This window comes from Nicotiana tomentosiformis, chromosome 4, assembly GCF_000390325.3.
Source record: "Nicotiana tomentosiformis chromosome 4, ASM39032v3, whole genome shotgun sequence".
Taxonomy (NCBI): domain Eukaryota; kingdom Viridiplantae; phylum Streptophyta; class Magnoliopsida; order Solanales; family Solanaceae; genus Nicotiana; species Nicotiana tomentosiformis.
In genome coordinates, this window is record NC_090815.1 from 4,166,395 (window position 1) to 4,187,629 (window position 21,235).

Here is a 21,235-nt window from a genome sequence, read left to right on the forward strand (position 1 = left end):
TATCAAGATAAAAAATATGAAAGCAATATTAATTTTCTCATCTGTATACATGTAAAGGACTGAAGACGTACAAAGAATGTTCTGTGGAACTTTAGCATATTCAAAAGCAAAATGAAAAAAAAAATGAAAATCAGAAGAAAGCTAGTAGCACTGTTTTCTCCTTTAATTTCTTTTGCCACAAAAATTTTTGAGAGTTAAAAATAGTAGTACAACAAAAATCTACAAGAGCACAAAACCTTCCTTTCACCCCATTCCTCCCTACTAAAGAATGGTATAAAAGAATGGCAGAATTCAGCTGCACATAAACTTTACATGTTTTACATTTTCCCTGTGGGACCCTTCCAAGTATGTTTACTGAATCTATCATTACACTATACCAACTCCATTAATAGGGGGTCACCTGCTGCCATAACTCTGATCAGCTTTATGAACTCTTGCTCACTTGATACTTTCCAGGGGTGAATTGCAGGCGCTTCGGCTGAATAAAATGTCGTTAAATTACCCTGAGGCTTCTTCTTGTAAATCATTGAATTCAACACTGAATCAAAATTTTGTGGAGAATCCATCGCCATAAAAAACATTGGCACTGCAATCTTATGATGCATGTCGAGATTCCCTACTAGATTAACAAGATCGACAAAGTCGGATACAAAACGTCGAGGGATGTAGAATATCTCTGAACTGCATAGCATTAAGGTCTCGTCATTTTTCATTGACTCTTTGTAATTGACTTGCAAATGTACTGGCATTGTCGCCACCACTTTCTTAACAACGTCTGCTTGCTTCACAAACCAGTCTGAATTGCCAGCAACTGAAACAGAGTGCCATGACTTGGATAACTGCATGCATAAGAAAGACATGAGATGGCTATGAATAACAGCAAAAAGTACAAGTAATAACATAAGAAACGAGAGAATAGAACGGTAAAATGCCTTCAATTAAAGCATAAAAAGTGGGAATTGGCTGAATTTGTAACAAGTAACATAACATATAAACCTCCCACTAACAAGAAGTTGATACCAAAAATAAGGACTTCACATTTTGTACTTACCTTGTTTGTTATCCAGAGCTTAGACTTGTCAGCTTGAAGCAAGTTCCAGTAATTAAGGATAGTATCGTCCTGAAGAAATAGAAAGCCTTCTGCACTAGAGTATCTATCGAATAACTTTGGCGCATACCTGAAACAAAATTTGCCAACATTCTATTTAGTATTTAAATCAAGAATATCTGAACTTTCATGTAGCCAAGATAAAAATTTAGACAAACACGATTAGAATAGTTTTTGAATAAAGAGAATAACTAGAAAGTCATGGTATTTTTGCATATGCTATGGTAGGAGTATCTTCCATTACTGCTAGCACTGATTTACTGGTTGGTCTAACAAGAGTCACAGATTGCAACAAGTGTTGTACCAAAGTTCTATCCAACACTGAATTAGAATAGGAGCGAAGCAATTAGATGTTTAGAAAAAGCCTAGACCGTTTCATTTAATGAGCTTATCAACAATCAAAGGGTGGAGTTATAAGTTTGAAGCAAATTCTCCCTCAAGCACCATTATAGCAGTAGGTCCTGTGTAGCACAAATATCACCACTTTTTTTTTTTTGAGAAAGGTAACTAATAAGTATCACCACATTTACAGCCAGGCTTGATGCCCTTTTCCTCTCCAACACTGCATCTGGTGTATCCAAAAATATAGATCACATATGTATGATCACTAGTCTGAAATTTCATTCTCAAACACCTCTTTTTCCCATTCTCCTCAACTACTCCTCTTCGTGCCGAACTATTTCAAAGTGAGTCACGTGATCAAGACTTATGTTGTCTGCGACCATCTGACCAAAATATGATCTTGAAGAATTTCGGCCACAGAAGACTCCTGTTTGTACAGACCATTATATTGCAGTCTCCGTATGCAATGCCAATCTCCTAACCCAACATATAGTGCCATGGGTCTCAGAACACAAAAATATTTCTGCCCACGAGTACGTCAATGGAGACACATAAATATGCTAGATGTTACAAAATATTCCATGAATGATGAGCTGCATTTTATTGACCTATTTCACTTCAGTGTGAGTCAGATATTTTTATATTAAGGAAAAGTAGTTGATGAATTTCAAGCAGTTACAACTTAATAGTTTCAGGTCACACTCCAACATCATTTGCAGCAAATCCTCGAGTCAAACTCAACACTTTATGCTAGTAACAAGCTAAAAATGCTCCAGAAAAAAAAGAAGAAAGAAACTGGCAACCTTTATACCATCAAGTGCAGAAACAGCCAAATGTCTAACTTGAATCCATCACAAAATCACAAACATAAAGTATGCATTTGCATGGATGTACTAATGCACACTGCATATCGAGAAATGACCAACATCTCATTAAATTGAGCTGCTACTGAAATCACTAGTGCACCATGCATCGTCAGTGAGATTCAAGCAGATAAGGTTGAACACTAGATATAAATAGACTTCATACTGTACCACTTTACAAGTAGATAGTCACGAGCCTTTTTCTTAGTATTACAAAATATCATGATTAAAAATGAATATCAAAATTGGAACAAAAAGGTTCGACTCGACCTCCTATATATTAAACCATAGTGTATCTGTTAATCAATGTATAAGCAAGAATGGCCTCCAAATATTAGCACTATAATTAAGAATAACTATTTAGCAAAATAAACATTAGCATTTAATACATGATCATCATTGTCACTAGCAGAGCCATACCCAGCCATAACATGCAATCAAATACTAACACTAGCCTACAAGCCTCTAAGAGTATCAAAAGAAATATATATATATCACTTTTATGCGGACCGAAAGACATCACTAAAAACTCATAATGTCCATATCTAGTACGAAAGGCAGTCTTCGGGACATCTGAGTCCCGGATCATCAACTGATGGTACCCCGATCTAAAGTCGATCTTCTGAGGAAAAAGTGACCGCGCCTGCAGTCCTGCCCAATGCCTTCCCAATTTCTGCTACTGCGATGACCACCTCCGCATCTGCGAGTCCGCTTCTGCGGACAAATGACCGCACATGCGGTCCCAACTGGGCAAGGCCACTTTCGCTTTTGCGGCTCAAGAGCCGCTCTTGCAGCGCTGCACCTGCAAGCCAAAATGCGCAGGTGCGATTGCACCAGACACAACAACCTTCATCACTCACACAAGGTCCAAACTTGTTTCGGATTCAATCTGAATCACACCTAGGGTCCATGAGACCCCGTTCGAATATGTTCGAATATACCAACTAGTCCCAAAACATATAACGGACCTACTCGAGGCCAAAAATTACATCAAACAACAGCGATTCTACAAATCGCAACCTGGATCTGCACAATTAAGTGCAGGGTATAGTATGAGTAAAACCGGCCCAATGTACTCAACAAGTAACATAACCAACCTCGGCGAGGTAAAAGAAGCGAGAACTATAAAAAATACTTGCTATAACTTGTACAGTTTCATCTTTTTAACAAGTACATAACAATAATAAAATCAAGTCATAAAGCACATAAAGAAACATCATTGTGTGTGTGTGTGTGTGCAGTTACTCAAATACTTTATTCAGCCAGTGTTCAGCATATAAAGAGGATATGCAGTTAAATCAGGTAATTAACCACGCAAATTGCAAGTAAGGGTGACTGGGCAGAATTATAAAGCAGGGGACTTCGTCCCATTCTCCATTTTTGGCAAATTGGAGCTTGAGGAGAGGCGATTTTTGATAGATTTTCAAGGAAAACTTGAGGTAAGTCCCTTGTGATCATTTCTACTCCATAATATTAAATTATAATTTTTAGTTTTAATACAATGTATATAATATTTTGCTTAGCCGGAAAACGCCATCTCCGGCAAACTTTCTTCTCTTCTTTGCTATTTAGTCACGTACAATGATATAAATACATTGTATTTTTGCATAAATACATTTTTTTTGCTTGTATTTATGTATTTCGAAGGTTTGTATTTTTTCAATACAGCTGAATACATCTGTATTCATGCATGAATACAGGATATAATAATTGAAATACACTGAATACAAATATTAAAATAGAACAAAATATAAACAGTGAATACTGAATATAGCAGTAATAACATGTATTAGGAATAACTAAAAGAAGGGCTGGAGCAGAAGAAGAATGATCATCAAGCAACTAATAAAGAGCGAAGTTAGGAAGATGCTTTTGGGAATTTGGAGGGGAGGGGAAGGGATGGGGGGAGCGAGACTGAGTACAAGAGCTTGCAGGTTGAGGGTTGTGAGGTTTTGTCATTCTGCTTCCGTTTTCAGTTAGTGATCTTTCCCCACCTTGATCCTTGTATTAAGAGGATCTATCGGAAACAGTTCCTCTATCCTTCCAGGGTAGGGGTAAGGCTGCGTACATCCTACCCTCCCCAGACCCACTTGTGGTATTACATTGGATCAGTGTTGTAAATAGCGAGCGCTACGCCGCTAACAGCGTGTGGCAGACACGAGGCGAGGCAGCTGCGCTTTTTTGGTCTGTTGCGTTGCGTTGCGAAGAAAAGGCGAGCGCCTCTGCCTGTGTAGCGAGAGGCGATGCGAGGCGACGTTATTTGAAAAAAACGGAAGAAAAGGCAGCGATTTAGATTAAAACACAAAATTAGGGCTTGGGTTTCACTTCTTCTCCTTCAGCGACGAGCAGCGACCATTTCTCAGCAGAAAAATTAGGGCTTCATCTTCTTCTTCTTCTTCCATCATCAGCACACTAACACACGTATGTTACTTTCTTTTCTTTTCTTCTTCTTCTTCTACTTTCTTCTTCTATTTCAGTTGTCTTTTTCTTTTTTTCTTCGCTCTGGTCGACTTCACCATTGTTGTCTTCTTGTTTCTTTTTCTTTTTCTTCTTCTTTCTTCTTTCTTCAATGATCAGCTCTTTCTTCTTTCTTTGCTCTTTTTTTCTTCTTCTTTCTTTGCTCTGTTTTTCGACCAGAGCTCTGGATTTTTTTTTTTGGGTTCTGTTTTTCGACCAGAGGCAGTAGCCCTCTTTTTGTTTGCTCTGTTTTTTCAATTATAGACTTATAGTCTTATAGAGTAGAATTAATTGCATTTTGACTTGATAATTTTTTTTCTATAAAACAACATTGAAATGGTGTCATCCGATAGTAATAAATGAAGAAGATGATAGCCAATATAATGCTAACATTCATGAAGTTGTAGAATTTGAAAATCTTGAAGAAGAATAGATGTTGCTTGTTTTAGACTATTAGACTTTAGTTTATAAATCTACTATGACTATCTATTGAGTCTTTAATTTTTGAATTGATATATTTATTAATATATTATTGTTATTAAGTTTTTAGTTATATGTATATAATATTTTATGTTTTTGTATAAATTGTTGCTTCACATCAAAATGGCGAGCGCTTCGCTGCACGCCTCTCGCCACAGTGAAACGGGCCCTCGTCGCTATTTGTCGGCTCACGCTATCCAAAACACTGCACTGGATTGTTGTTGATCCTTGTATTAAGAGGAGAAAAAAAAAGAAAAGAAGTTAAATTCTCCTTCAAGTATGAGTTGAATACTTTCACTAATCAGGTGATCTTTTGGTATCTTCGAGGTTGTGGTACTTTGAGTAGGAGAAAGTGATTTGACTTCACCATACTATCCCATGAAATTTTTCTCATCATACTGCAAAAAGAGGAATTCCTACCAGACAAGTAAGAGTTCCTCCTTATATCATTTTCAACACATTTTCTTCTGTTTATAACGTTGATCTTTATGTTCTCTATTACTTGGTACTTTTCTGCTTCTATTAATCAACTAAGAATTCTTCTTCAGGGTTATAACTATACAACACAGTTAAAAAGAAGAAGAAAAAGAAATTTCAGAAGATTTAGACAAAAAGGCATGCATTGAGGAAGTGAATGGCTAATGGTGGTGGCAAATGTCAAGGATAAGCATCTTAGTTCTTAGCTGGAAATTTTAAAGCAGAAGAAGGAGAAATACAGCATAGGACATGGCCCCTCTAGCACTCATGTAGTCATGTGGACCATTTAGAAGAGAGAAACCAAAGGTCGTTGGGGAGGATCTAAAAATACTTCACAGATTCTTACCTTTTGTTATTTCTTGTAAATATTTGGAGCACTTATGAGATCTGATTAATAACAGGATCAGTTCCTCTTTCACATATTTTTGAGATTCTCTACCTTTTCTTTATGCGTTGTATACAGGGTCCCGACTTTTCCTACTATATCAGTACAACCATTACTTAATTAGGGAAGGTAAAAAAAGGCAGCATAGTAACTACTGAGGTTCAATAATAATTAGTTCTCACTCTTGCATGACAACTCTCAGTGAGCTCACTGATTTATCTATTGATCACCTCTACCAAAAGAATGGAAACAAATGTATACCAAATAAAAGAAATATGGAAAAATATGTCAGCTCAATTGATGATATGCTTTATACTGTTATAGACTAACAAGACAGACCGGTTTCATATTGACTACCCCCTCTATACTTTTCCACCCAAGATAACAACAGAAACCATAAACATTTTTTGAGAAAGGTAAACATTCAACAGAAACCATAAACTCATTCCCAAAAAATTAAAAAGTGAAAGAAAAAGGATATTGATGACTAACCTGTAAATATAATCCACATTTCCTTTTTCAACGGCAAGATCTACATTCTTCTGGTTGGACAATATGATAACCGTCTTAAATATCCTTCCATAAAGCAATCTCCACTCCAAGGCAGTACGTTCAACAGGTCCACTACAAAAGATTACGAGCACAACATTGCCGAAATTCTTCCTCCACTTGATCAGATTGGCAATTTCATAATTCACTGTACCTATCTCTTCTACACCAAGATGCACAGATGGCAACTTCTGAGGTACAAATTCCTTCCTGTCGCCATGGCCTATACTTGCCCTTGGTCGATCTAACTCCAAAGACATTAGTCGAGGCTGCATGTACCCAACAGCAAGCAGATCTTGAAGCCATGCAGCAGTAAACTTGACATCTTGCTCTGTCCAAAAGCCTTCTTCAGCCATTGCATAGCTTAACTCCAATATCTTTTCAAACAACCTGTGTTTACCTGATCTCCATGCTACCAAAAATTTGGTTAAGCGGCCAACATTCACGTGTAGATCTTTCTCTTCTGAAAAAGGATATCCCTCGATTCTATCATACCGATGAATAGTGGGAGGATACACTACAACATATCCACCAATCTCCCACAATAACCTCTGTGCCCAATATCCTCTTAAAACATCCGAAGCCATTGTACTAACAGAAACTGGCAGCATCAAACCCCAAAATGCAGATGAATGAAAAATAGTATTAAACGAATTAACTGGAACCATCATACCCTGGGGCAACGCCACTTTCGGAGCATGCTCATCGAACCTAATATCAAACGCTTCAAGCCCCGACTTCCTAGTAAAATAAAACACCGAATCCACATCCGGTAAACCATTCGAAATCCCTTGCTGGATAAACTGCCTTCCACCAAAAATCTCAGTGTAAAACTCCTCATGTCCAATCTCACCCACATTTTCCAATGGCAAACCTCTAGGCCAAACGGAACGTTGCCCGAAATGGATATAAGGGTTCACCACAGTCCTATTAGGATTATCGTGACTATACTGCAAAATCACCTCTAGCCTAGCACCCTCACCAATCAATTCAACATCAAAATGTTTGCCAATATCATCATCAATCACAACACCACGATCATCGACATCCAAAATCTTTTTAGCACCATGTTGTATAGCAAACAAATAACCAACAGTTTTTCTAACATAAGAATCATAAGGCAAGTAATCAACAACCCTATATCCTAACTTAGCTTGCATTTCCAAAGACAAGTAAATTGTACCTTTCAAAATCCAATCTTTAGGAGTTTTTGAATTCCCAATTGCAAGAACCTGCCACCCTTTGATCCTTACCAGCTTTTTAAGCTCTTCTGATGGATAATCTGAAACAGAAACCACAATCCATTTCTCAGATTTAAAATTTACATAAGGAGTAGACTTATCTGAGACTCTTAGTATATCATTCCACTTAATTCTGGGAAATTCAGGTTTAATAGAGTGAGTTTGAGTTGACTGCAAACAAAGGAGTGTGGTGGTGTCACCAGCAGCACTATGGAGGTAGAAAAAAATGGCAATTGTGGAGATTAAGAGTAAAAAGGTGAGAACTTTGTAAAGATTGTCAGAAACCCATGTGGAAAAATCAAGATTCTTGGCATTTGATGATACTGATAAGGGAATTGATGATCTTTCCCTAGTGGGTTTTGATCCTTTTGGTGATTTAGGACCAGAACCCTCACGATCTTGGACTAACATTGAAATCCCACCTCCACAATTCACACACACACACACACAGTACACAAAAATGTGACTGTAAGTTTGAATCTTTATTTGAGAAAGTTCAAGTCTTGATTCTTAAATCTAGCATTTGACTAAAGTTTGAATCTTTAAGAGTGTGAGAAATGTTACAAAGCGTGTGTTTTTGTGTTTGCCGACAGAGGTTGGATTTCGGGTTGGGGGGAGGGGGGAGGGGGGGAGTTGCTTTAGCTTGAAGGTTAACTTCAGTTGGGGCAGTTTGGTGAGAGCCGAGAGGTACACTTTTAAGACTCAACCATTTCTATTTTTTATTTTTTTTTCAATTTGGATCTAGGAGGTGTATTTTGTTTGTTGGGTAGTGATCATTTGTTTATATTTTTATCTTTTTGTTTACTTTATTTATGTTGATGATCTGGAATTGGGTGGCCAATAACTCAAGAATAGACAAATCAACAACTGAAGAGATTTCTGAAAAAAAGAAAAATCAACTCAATGGATTAAGACATAAAAGTCATGAAAAGAATGGCAAAAGTGGACAAAACTTTAGGTGTAAGTTATTTGTTGAAGTTTTACAATAGCAACGCTTACAACAACATGCCCACTCAATAACAACACTTCGATGCCAAATAAATTGAAGTTAAAGTTATATGAATTCTCGGTGTTTATATTCAAATTTATCTTAGGTCAATATTATACAAAATAAAAATATTCAGAGTATTTTTTACTATGATAAGGTTTAATGACTCTTAGAAAACATAAGATTTAAAGTAAATGTAGTAAGGTAACTAAACCATATTCCTAACTAATTGATATCTTCTACATAGATATTTTTTCTTTCATTGTGTCTTACTTCGTTAAGTATGTATGTATTTCACGAGGTTGTAGGTCTTCCAATATAACTTCATTTTACGTGATTTTAGGTCTATCTTGTCCTTTTTTAACAACTTCATACATAACTAAATCATCTCAATCTGCATTCTCTCTTTGTTCCCAATACGCGCTACTTGCACCCTTTTATTTACCGGACAACATTTACTTATGTATAACATTACTAATCTTATAATTATTTTATTTGTTGAATTATGAGCCTCTAAAATTAAGATGTGAACCCAAAATCATGATGAAAATTTGGCACGCACAAACGACTATTTGTAGGGATGCTATTTAGGGATTAGCCAATACTTAATTCGTCTTGAAATTTTGAACTAAAATTTTTATTTTTCTGGACAATTCAGGACATTACTGTCCGAAAAAATTGAATAGAAAAACTGAAATTCGGGACGCATTGACTTATCCCTTAATAGTAGCCATTTAAAATGATCATTCTTAGGGATACTATTTAGGGATTAGCCAGTACTTAATTTGTTCTGAAATTTTGAACAAAAAATCTTATTTTCTAGACAATTCAGGAAATTGTGTCCGAAAAATTGAACTGAAAAACTGAAATACAGGATGCATTGGCTTATTCCTTAATAGCAGCCATTTAATTTGTCCTGAAATTTTGAACAAAAAAAACTTATTTTCTGGACAATTCAGGACATTTGTGTCCCGAGAAATTAAATTGAAAAACTGAAATTCAGGATGCATTGACTTATTCCTTAATAGCAGCCATTTAAAGTGGCTACGTTGTGTCAGTTCTACATGAAAATTGGCTATTGGTCCAGTGGGCTTAAAGCAACTAGGTCTTGTTAGGGCGATATACACAGATAGCCAGTAATAACACATGTATTTACTTTTAAGCCACTGTTTTAAATGTATTTAGTCTTTAGCCACTGCTTTAATAAACTTTTACCCGCCCGGACAAAAATACCCTTCTGCTATATAGGATTTCGTTGATACATACGCTCCTTATTTACGATCAGCAGCAGCTCAAACTTACGTGCAGAGAATTGTTGTGATCGTCCAAAATTGCATAAGCTTCTCTTCCGATTTCAAACTTCCAGTCTAAGTTCAGAATTCAACTTTCTCGTCCAAAATTTACCATAAAATTACAGTAAGTTCTAAAATTTCAGATATCTCTATATGATTTTGTGTGTTTGTGTGGATTTTTATTTCGTTGCTGAAGAATAAGATGCTAGGAATTTGATTTTTTTTTCTTTTCTGTATTGATAACGTTAAGGACATCGCGTCCTTAACTCTGTGATTGTTCTGTAAATATTGAGGACATAATGTTAAGGATTTGGTGTCCTTAACATGACTGTTGTTCTAAAAAATATTAAGAACAAAGTGTCCTGTATTTTGCAACTTGTATTAATAAAGTTAAGGACACGATGTCCTTAACTTCATGACTGTTATTCTAAATATTAAGGACATAGTGTCATGTATTTACAAATTGTATTAATAAAGTTAAGGACACGATGTCCTTAACTTCATGGTTGTTGTTCTAAATATTAAGGACACTGTCACGGCCCAAAATCCAACTAGTCGTGATGGCACCTAACCCAACCCGCTAGGTAAGCCAACTTTCAATTATCCAATTCCAATAACAATTATTAAAGCAATTTAAGTAAATAATTATCTTAACCTTATACATTTTCCAAGAACTGGCAGTACAAATCATGAGCTTCTAAGAATAGAGTATACAAAGCGGAAATGAAATAAATACATAATCTGTTTGAATAATACATAAACAAAACTTTTATAAATCTAAGGCTACCGTGAACAAGAGGCACCTACAACAGAAACGCAGGTACATCTTCAAATCCGGCAACCATCGAGTACAGCAACAACAACAGCCAACATCTGCACGCAATGTGCAGAAGTGTAGTATCAGTACAACCGACCCCATGTACTGAGTAAGTAACAAATCTAGCCTTAGATTGAAAGTAGTGACGAGCTTCTACCAAGGTCGGGTCCAAAACCACTAGTCCACAACAGTCCATAACAACATAAAGCAAATAATACCAGAAGTAATCTCAGAGATGAAATGCTCAGCAAAATCATGATTTCAAAAATAACAGTTCTTCCTTTCAAGTACATCAGTGAAAAACCCAAATCGTTTACCGAAATTTCCAAAAATATGAATAAGTTTGAAAGCAATAATTTTTCCAACATCCTTTCAATCATAAATGATATGTTTCATTTTCTTTCCAGATAACCCAGGTAAAACAAATGCATCACTATGCCCATCTGTCAACATGTGTGAGAAATCATGAATAATGTGATACCGTACAACATGAGGAAAGCATATCTCTATGCATATATGTCATGTGTGCATGTCAATACAATGTATCTCAGAGATTGTACTCATGTACTCATACTCTTAGAGTACTCAATCTCACTGTCTCGCATTCTCTCTCACTATGCTCAGCACACTCAATCACTCAGCGCCTATACAATACCTGCTGCGGCGTGCAGCCCGATCCCTGTTTATAGTCGACTGCGCTCACTGGGGGTGTACAGACTCATGAGGGGCTCCTACAGCCCAAGCGCTATAAGCACGGATAACTCACGTGCTGCACGGACAACTCACGTGCCATAATATAAATATTTGAATCTGCACGGTCAACTCACGTGTTGCACGGCCAACTCACGTGCAATAATAATATAAGGATCCGCACGGCTAACTCACGTGCAATAATAATATAAGGATCCGCACGGCCAACTCACGTGCTGCACGGCCAACTCACGTGCAATAATAATATAAGGATCCGCACGGCCAACTCACGTGCTGCACGGCCAACTCACGTGCAATAATAATAATATATATAAAGACAACATAGTCTATTGCGGCGTGCAGCCCGATCCCAAAAATATCCTCACAATCAGGCCCTCGGCCTCCCTCAGTCATCAATCTCTCCAGTCTCTCTCTCATGGGCTCACAATGTCATGAGAATAGCCCAAAATGATGATATGATGTATCAATAAATAATAATAGAGACTGAGATATGATATGTAATGACATGAATATGACTGAGTATAATTTTCAATTTAAAACAAATAATTTACAGCAATATGACCTATGTGGGTCCCAATAATACTGGCACATAGCCTTAACATGATTTTAAATATACTTTTCAGCTCAATTTCTTTAACACATAAAACCGCATGAAAAATGTCAAGATTATTTAACTACAAAATTTCACATAAATAATTATGTCATAATTTCTATAGTGCACGCCCACACTCCCGTCACCTAGCATGTGCGTTACCTCCCAACAATTCACGAAATACATATATTCAGGGTTCATACCCTCAACTCCAAGATTAGAAGAGTTACTTACCTCGAACAAGCCAAATCCAATGTCGAGCAAGCTAAGCAATCTCTAGAAATTCCATTCTGCGCGTATCAACTTCCAAATGGCTCGAATCTAGTCACAATTAATTTGATTCAGCTCACAAAAATTATAGGAATTAATTCCATATCAAAATACTAATATTTTTCAAAAATCGGAAATTACGCCCCAAAAATCACCTGTGGGGCCCATATCTCGGAATCTGATAAAACTCACAAAATCTGAACCCCCATTCAACCACGAGTCCAACCATACCAAAATTACTCAAATTCAACCACAAATCGGCCTTCAAATCCTTAATTAAAGTCTATGAATTTTTCTACTATTTTCAACCCAAAACACTAATTTGTTGATAAAAACAATAATAGATTCGTGTAATTTAACCAAAACCGAGTTAGAATCACTTACCCCTTGTTTCCCTTGAAAACTCCCAAAAATCGCCTCTTCCAGAGCTCAAATCCGTCAAAAATGGAAAATGGGACGAAGTCCCATTTTCAGAACTTAAACTCACTGCCCAGGCTTTTCTTCTTCACGAACGCGGTCAGTGCCTCGCGTTCGCGAAGCACAAAATAGTTCTCATCCAAATTCCTCCTTCGCGAACGCAACATCACCCTCGCATTCGCGAAGCACAAAGTGCCTCTGCCTCAATGCCTTCTACGCGAAGGCATTCAACCAATCGCAAACGTGATGCTTCGTTCCCCCTCACTACGTGAACGCGACACCCCCTACGCGAACGCGTAGACCAATTGCCTGGGGTCCTCAGCTACTTCCTCTCTTCTTCGCGAACGCGTAACACCTCTCGCGTTCGCGATGTACACCCAGTCCACCCTTCCCGAATGCATTCTTCTCCTCGCGAACGAGAAGAACAAATATTGCCAGCCTCTCAGTTCCTCTTCGCAAACACGAGGTTCCACTCACAAACGCGATGAAGGAAACCAGATGGTGCATCAGAAAAATTCCAGCAGAGTTCCAAGTCAAAAATCCAACCCGCTAACCATACGAAACTTATCCGAGCCTGTCACGACCCAAAACAAACCCCCTGTCGTGATGGCGCCTATCGTGGAACTAGGCAAGCCGACTCATTTCCAAAACAAAACGATATTTTCATTTCAAATATAATTTCAAGGTTATCTAACATAAAAACCTTCATTTAAAGAGTTCAAATCAAAAAATAAAAACAGAAGTGCAGAAAAGAAAAGCCCGACATCGGGGTGTCACTAGTCATGAGCATCTACTATAATCTGTCTAACAATATCAAGGCTAACTCAGCCTGGAAAATAGCTAAATACTACTAGAGGAAGATAAGAGGGAGAAGAGCAGGGGTTGCGATCGCCAAACAGCTACCTTGCTATCTCCAAGAAAATCTGTAACCAGAACACTCAATAACCGCTACCGTGTCCAGCCACACCTGGATCTGCACACAAGGTGCAGGGAGTAACGTGAGTACGCCAACTCAGCAAGTAACAATAATAAATAAAGACTGAGCAGTAGTGACGAGCAATAAAGCATATAACGTTCATATCAGGAAATCTCAGTAAAATACCACATGCTCTTAAAAATTAGGATTTGAATCAAATATCTCGTTTAAACCCAGTTCCAATAAAAATCATTTTTATTTTCCAATAGTTTTTCAAACAAAGTCTCAATGCAAAGGTGAGCAAAAATGATGAAATCATAAACAGCCACTCGGGCAGACCTCACAGTCACTCGTGCCACTCGAGCATACCTCACAACCACTCATGCCACTCGGGCATACCTCACAATCACTCTTGCCTCCCAGTCACTCGGCACTCGGCACTCGCACTCAGTAGGTACCTGCGCTCACTAGGGGTGTGTACAGACTCCGGAGGGGCTCCTTCAGCCCGAGCGCTATAATCTGCACGAACAACTCACGTGCGATAATAATAAAGTATGCTGCAGGCGGGCAGCCCCGATCCACACTCATCCTCACCAATCAGGCCCTCAGCCTCACTCAGTCACAAGTATGCTGCAGGCGAGCAACCCCGATCCACACTCATCCTCACAAATCAGGCCCTCGGCCTCACCCAGTCATAAGTAACTCAAGCCTCTCGGGCATTTCAGTAAAACAGGGCATTCGACCCAAAACATTTATATACATCAAAATAGCGTCATAAAACTGAGTTATGCAGTAAACAAGTATAAACATGACTGAGTATAGATTTTCAATCGAAAACAATGAGAGGATGGTAAGAAACAGCCCCTAAGGGTCCAAACAGCATTGGCGCAAGGCCCAAACATGGCATTCAGCCCAATTTACATAAAATCTTTCTAAATCATATAAGTATCAATGGTTTCAACAAAGTATGCAACTTTACAGTTGCTACGGGGTGGACCAAGTCACAAATCCCCAACAGTGCACGCCCACACGCCCGTCACCTAGCATGTGCGTCACTAAAAATAGTAGAATGATACAAAAATCCGGGGTTTCATACCCTCAGGACTAGATTTACAATCGTTACTTACCTTAAACCGATCAAATCTCTACCCCGCAGTGCTCTTGCCTCAGGACTCGGCCTCCAAATGATCCAAATCTATTCATAATCAGTATAATACTATCAATATACGCTAATGGAATGAATTCCACAAGAAAAGCTTCAAAATTAGACCAAAACCCGAAATTGGCTCAAAATTCGCTTGTGGGGCCCACATCTCGGAACCCGACAAAAGTTACAAAATCCGAAAACCCATCCAACCATGAGTCTACCCATACTAATTTTACCAAAATCCGACCTCAACTCAACCCTCAAATCTACAAATCTTATTTCTAAATTTCTAAGTTTCAATCTCTGATTTACACCTCAAAATAATGAAATCTAGTCGGATTACTCGATGATAATTCAATATTATGGAGTAGAAATGATCACAAGGGACTTACCTCAAGTTTTCCTTGAAAATATAACAAAAAACGCCTCTCCCCAAGCTCCAATTTGTCAAAAATGGCAAATGGGACGAAGCCCCCGTTTTTATAATTCTGCCCAGACATCCTCGGTTCTACCTCGATCTTGGCCTTCGATCGAGGTCCTCGATCCTGGTTCTCAGTCCTGGCCCTCGATTATGTCTTCTTCCCAGCCTTCGATCGTGACCCTCGACCCTGGGCTCGATCATGCCTTCGATCGTGACCCTCGACCCTGGGCTCGATCATGCCTTCGATCGTGACCCTCGACCCTGGGCTCGATCATGCCTTCGATCGTAACCCTCGACCCTGGGCTAGATCATGCCTTCGATCGTGACCCTCAACCTTGAGCTCGATCTGGGCTTCGATCGTGGCCATCGACCCTGAGCTCGATCTGGGCTCGATTCTGGGCAGAAGCAATTTCCAACAGAAGGAAATTGCAGCAGCTGTTCTAGTTCAATTTTTGATCCGTTAACCATCCGAAACTCACCCGAGGCCCTCGGGACCTCAACCAAATATACCAACAAGTCCTAAAATATCATATTTAGTCGAATCCTCAAATCACCTCAAACAACGCTAAAACCATGAATTACACCCCAATTCAAGCCTAATAAACTTTGAAATTTCTAATTTCTACAAATAACTCCGGAACCTATCAAATCACGTCCGATTGACCTCAAATTTTGCACACAAGTTCTAAATGACATAACAGAGGTATTCCAATTTTTAGAATCAGATTCCGACCCCGATATCAAAAAGTCAACCCTCCCGGTCAAACTTCTCAAAAATAAAACTTTTGGCATTTCAAGCCTAATTCCTCTACGGACTTCCAAATAATATTCCGGACACGCTCCTAAGCCCGAAATCACCATACGGAGCTATTAGAATCATCAAAATTCAATTCCGAGGTCGTTTACATATAGGTCCATATCCGGTCCACTTTTCTAACTTAAAATTTTTAATTATGAGACTAAGTGTCTCATTTCACCCTGAGTTCCTTCCGGACTCGAACCAACTAACCCGATATAACATAATTTAGCTGAATAACACAAAAAGAAGTAGGAATGGGAAAAACAGGGTTATAACTCTCGAAACGACCGGCCGTGTCGTTACATCCTCTCCCTCTTAAACATCCGTTCGTCCTCGAACGGGTCTAGAAACATACCTGGAGTCTCAAATAGGCGTGGATATCTGCTCCACATCTTACGCTCGATCTCCCAATTGGCCTCCTCCACAGGCTGACCTCTCCATTGCACCTTCACTGAAGTTATATCCTTTGACCTCAACCTTCGAACTTGCCGATCCAAAATAGCCACCGGCTCCACATCATAAGTCATATCACCCTCTAACTGAACCGTGCTGAAATCCAAAACATGGGACGGATCTCCAATATACTTCCGGAGCATGGAAACATGAAACACTGGATGCACACTCGACAAATTGGGTGGCAAGGCAAGCTTATAAGCCACCTCTCCTATCCTCTGAAGCACCTCAAAAGGCCCAATGAACCGGGGGCTCAACTTGCCCCTCTTCCCAAACCTCATAACACCCTTCATGGGTGATACCTTCAGCAAAACCTTCTCCCCAACCATAAAAGACACATCACGGACCTTCCTATCCGCGTAGCTCTTCTGCCTAGACTGCGCCGTGCGAAGCTGCTCCTGAATCAATTTCACCTTATCTAATGCGTCCTGGACCAAGTCTGTACCTAAGAGCCTAGCCTCACCCGGCTCAAACCATCCAACCGTAGATCTACACCTCCTCCCATACAAAGCCTCGTACGGAGCCATCTGAATACTCGACTGATAACTGTTGTTATATGTAAACTCCGCGAGTGGCAGAAACTGGTCCCATGAACCCCCAAAATCAATGACACAAGCACGCAACATGTCCTCCAATATCTGAATAGTGCGCTCGGACTGCCCGCCCGTCTGAGGGGGAAAAGCTGTGCTTAACTCAACCTGAGTACCCAACTCTCACTGCACGGCCCTCCAAAACTGCGATGTGAACTGAGTACCCCTATCTGAAATGATGGAAACTGGGATACCATGCAGGCGAACGATCTCTCGGATGTAAATTTCAGCCAATCGCTCTGAAGAGTAATTAGTAAGAATTGGAATGAAGTGCGCGGACTTGGTCAGCCGATCCACAATAACCCAAATAGCGTCGAACTTCCTCGAAGTCCATGGGAGCCCAACTACAAAGTCCATAGTGATCCGCTCCCACTTCCACTCTGGGGTCTCTAACCTCTGAAGTAAGCCACCTGGTCTCTGATGCTCATACTTAACCTGCTAATAGTTTAGACACCGAGCCACAAACCTAACTATATCCTTCTTCATCTGCCTCCACCAATAGTGCTGCCTTAAATCCTGGTACATCTTCGCGGCACCCGGATGGATGGAATACCGCGAGTTGTGGGCCTCTTCAAGAATCAGCTCTCGAAGCCCATCTACATTAGACACACATATCCGGCCCTGCATTCTCAGCACCCCGTCATCACCAATAGTCACATCCCTAGCATCACCTCTCCGAACCCTGTCCTGAAGAACGAGCAAGTGAGGGTCATCATACTGACTCTCCCTGATACGGTCATAAAGAGAAGACCTGGAGACCACACAAGCCAATACCCAACTAGGCTCCGAAATATCCAATCTGACAAGCTGGCCTGCCAAGGTCTGAACATCTAATGCCAAAGGTCTCTCTGCTGCTGGAAGATAGGCTAAACTCCCCAAACTCTCTGCCCGGTGACTCAAAGCATCGGCCACCACATTGGCCTTCCCCGGATGGTACAAGATAGTGATATCATAGTCCTTAAGAAGCTCCAACCATCTCCGCTGACGCAAATTAAGATCCTTTTGCTTTAACAAATACTGCAGACTCTGGTGATCAGTATAGATCTCACAATGAACCCCATACAAATAATGATGCCAAATCTTCAAGGCGTGAACAATGGCTGCTAACTCAAGATCATGGATAGGATAGTTCTTCTCATGGGTCTTCAACTGGCGCGAGGCATAGGCAATCACCCTACCCTCCTGCATCAAAACACAACCAATGCCTATCCTCGAGGCATCACAATACACGGTGTAAGAACCTGAAGCTGATGGCAAAACTAACACTGGAGCTGTGGTCAAAGCAGTCTTGAGCTTCTGAAAGCTCTCCTCACATTCATCCGACCACCTGAATGGAGCACCCTTTTGGGTCAATTTGGTCAAGGGAGATGCAATAGATGAAAATCCTTCCACAAAGCGACGGTAGTAACCCGCCAAACCAAGAAAGCTCCTAATCTCCATGGCTGAGGACGGTCTGGGCCAACTCTGCACCGCCTCTATCTTCTTCGGATCCACCTGAATACCCTCACTGGACACCACGTGCCTCAAGAATGCTACTGAACTGAGCCAAAACTCACATTTAGAGAACTTTGCATAAAGCTTCTCCTCCTTCAATCTCTGCAATACAGCCCTCAAATGCTGAGAGTGCTCTTCCTGGCTACGAGAGTACACCAGGATGTCGTCAATGAATACAATGACGAATGAGTCCAAATAGGTCTAGAATACACTGTTCATCAGATGCATGAACGCTGCTGGGGCATTGGTCAGCCCGAAAGACATCACCATAAACTCATAATGGCCATATCGGGATCTGAAAGCTGTCTTGAGAATATCTGAATCCCGAATCTTCAGCTGGTGATAACCGGACCTCAAATCAATCTTGGAGAACACCCTCGCTCCCTGAAGCTGGTTGAATAAATCATCAATACGAGGCAAAGGATACTTGTTCTTGACTGTGACCTTGTTCAACTGCATGTAATCAATACACATTCTCATGGAACCATCCTTCTTTTTCACAAATAGAACCGGTGCACCCCAAGGTGACACACTAGGCCGAATAAACCCCTTATCAAGGAGTTCCTGAAACTGTTCTTTCAATTCCTTCAACTCCGCCGGTGCCATACGGTACGGTAGAATAGAAATGGGCTGAGTGCCCGGCACTAAATCAATACCAAAGTCAATATCCCTGTCAGGCGGCATGCCCGGTAGGTCTGCAGGAAACACATTCGGAAAATCACGTACCACCGGAACAGAATAAATGACAGGAGTCTCTGCACTAACATCCCTCACAAAAGCCAAATAAGATAGGCAACCCTTCTCAACCATGCGATGAGCCTTCAAATATGAAATCACCCTACTTGGTACATAATCTATAGAACCGCTCCACTCAACCCTCAGAATTCCCGGCATAGCCAACGTCACTGTCTTAGCGTAACAACATAGAACAACATGACATGAAGATAACCAATCCATATCCAATATCACATCAAAGTCAACCATACTGAGCAACAATAGATCTACTCGGCTCTTCAGACCCCCAATAGTCACCCCCACATGACCGATATACGCGGTCCATAATAATAGTATCGCCCACAGGAGTAGATACATGTACAGATGAAACTAAGGACTCACGGGGCATATCCAGAAAATGGGTGAAATATGAGGAAACATATGAATACGTGGAACCAGGGTCAAATAATACTGAGGCATCTATGTGGCAAACTGAGACAATACCTGTAATCACAGCATCTGAAGAAATAGCATCTGGTCTGGCAGGGAGAGCATAGAAACGGGCCTGACCACCCCCTGATCTGCCTCCCCCTCTAGGACGACCCCTAGCTGACTGACCTCTACCCCGAGCTGACTGGGCGGATGGTGAGGTAGCTGGGGCTGTAGTCGGAGGCTGACTCCTCTGCTGAGATAGACCTCTATGACGACGAGGACACTGCCTCCATATATGCCCAAGCTCCCCACACTCAAAACAACTCCCTGGTGCTGGCGGCGGAAACTGAAGGGAACCCCTAGCACCGGGATGACTGGTAGAAGAACCTGGCATGGAAGAGCCCGGAACAGGTGGAGCACGGGATGAACTCTGAACTGGAAGGGCACTAAGTGATGAGTGGCCCTGATGAGAACTGTGAGAACCATGGCCAGATGATGCACCCCGATGAAATGGCCGAGCTGACTGAGCCTGTCTGAAATGACGACCTCTACCGTGCTGGAACTGCCCCCAAAAGGAGCACCGCTGAATCCACCCTGAACACGAGGCCTCTTGGCCTCCCGCTCAACCCTCTCCTGACTGCGAACCATCTCAATCTGCCGAGCAATGTCGACAACCTCATCAAAGGTAGCACCCGAAACTCGCTCCCTGGTCATGAGCAACTGTAGCTGATAAGTGAGGCCATCAATAAACCTCATGATACTCTCTCTGTCCGTGGGAACCAACCAGATAGCATGACGGGCCAACTCAGAGAACCGCATCTCATACTACGTCACAGACATATCACCCTGGCGTAGTCGCTCAAACTGTCTACGCAGCTCCTCTCTGCGGGATCGAGGCACGAACATCCCCAAAAAGACCACGAAGAACTGCTGCCAAGTAAGGGGTGTTGCGCCGACAGGCCTACGCCTCTCGTAAGTCTCCCACCATCTGAGTGCAGCCCCAGAAAATTGAAAGGTAGTGAACGAGACCCCACAAGTCTCCAAAATACCAGCAGTATGGAGTATCCTCTGACACCTGTCCAAAAAGTCCTGAGCGTCCTCTCTCTCTGTGTCACTGAAAGGTGGTGGCTGAAGTCTCCCAAACCTCTCCAACCTACGCTGATCATCCTCAGGCATAACAGGAAACACATAATCCTGAGCAACAACAACCGGATGGGCTGGTGGTGCCTCTGGCGTCTGAAGTCCCTGAATAACCTGCTCGAGTGTGCGAGCGATGGGAG

At 40.8% G+C, this 21,235-nt stretch overlaps 1 protein-coding gene across 1 annotated transcript; it reads right to left on the reverse strand.

Moving 5' to 3' along the window:
- Positions 1–17: 17 nt before the first annotated feature.
- On the reverse strand, positions 18–8,494 carry LOC104108724 (probable glycosyltransferase STELLO1). Its single transcript, XM_009617830.4, has 3 exons — positions 6,605–8,494; positions 1,052–1,178; positions 18–839 (listed from the first exon to the last, which is right to left on the reverse strand). The coding sequence occupies exons 1-3, from the start codon at positions 8,311–8,313 to the stop codon at positions 372–374; spliced, it is 2,304 nt and encodes a 767-aa protein (XP_009616125.1). The 5' UTR covers positions 8,314–8,494; the 3' UTR covers positions 18–371.
- Between the last annotated feature and the right edge of the window lie 12,741 nt (positions 8,495–21,235).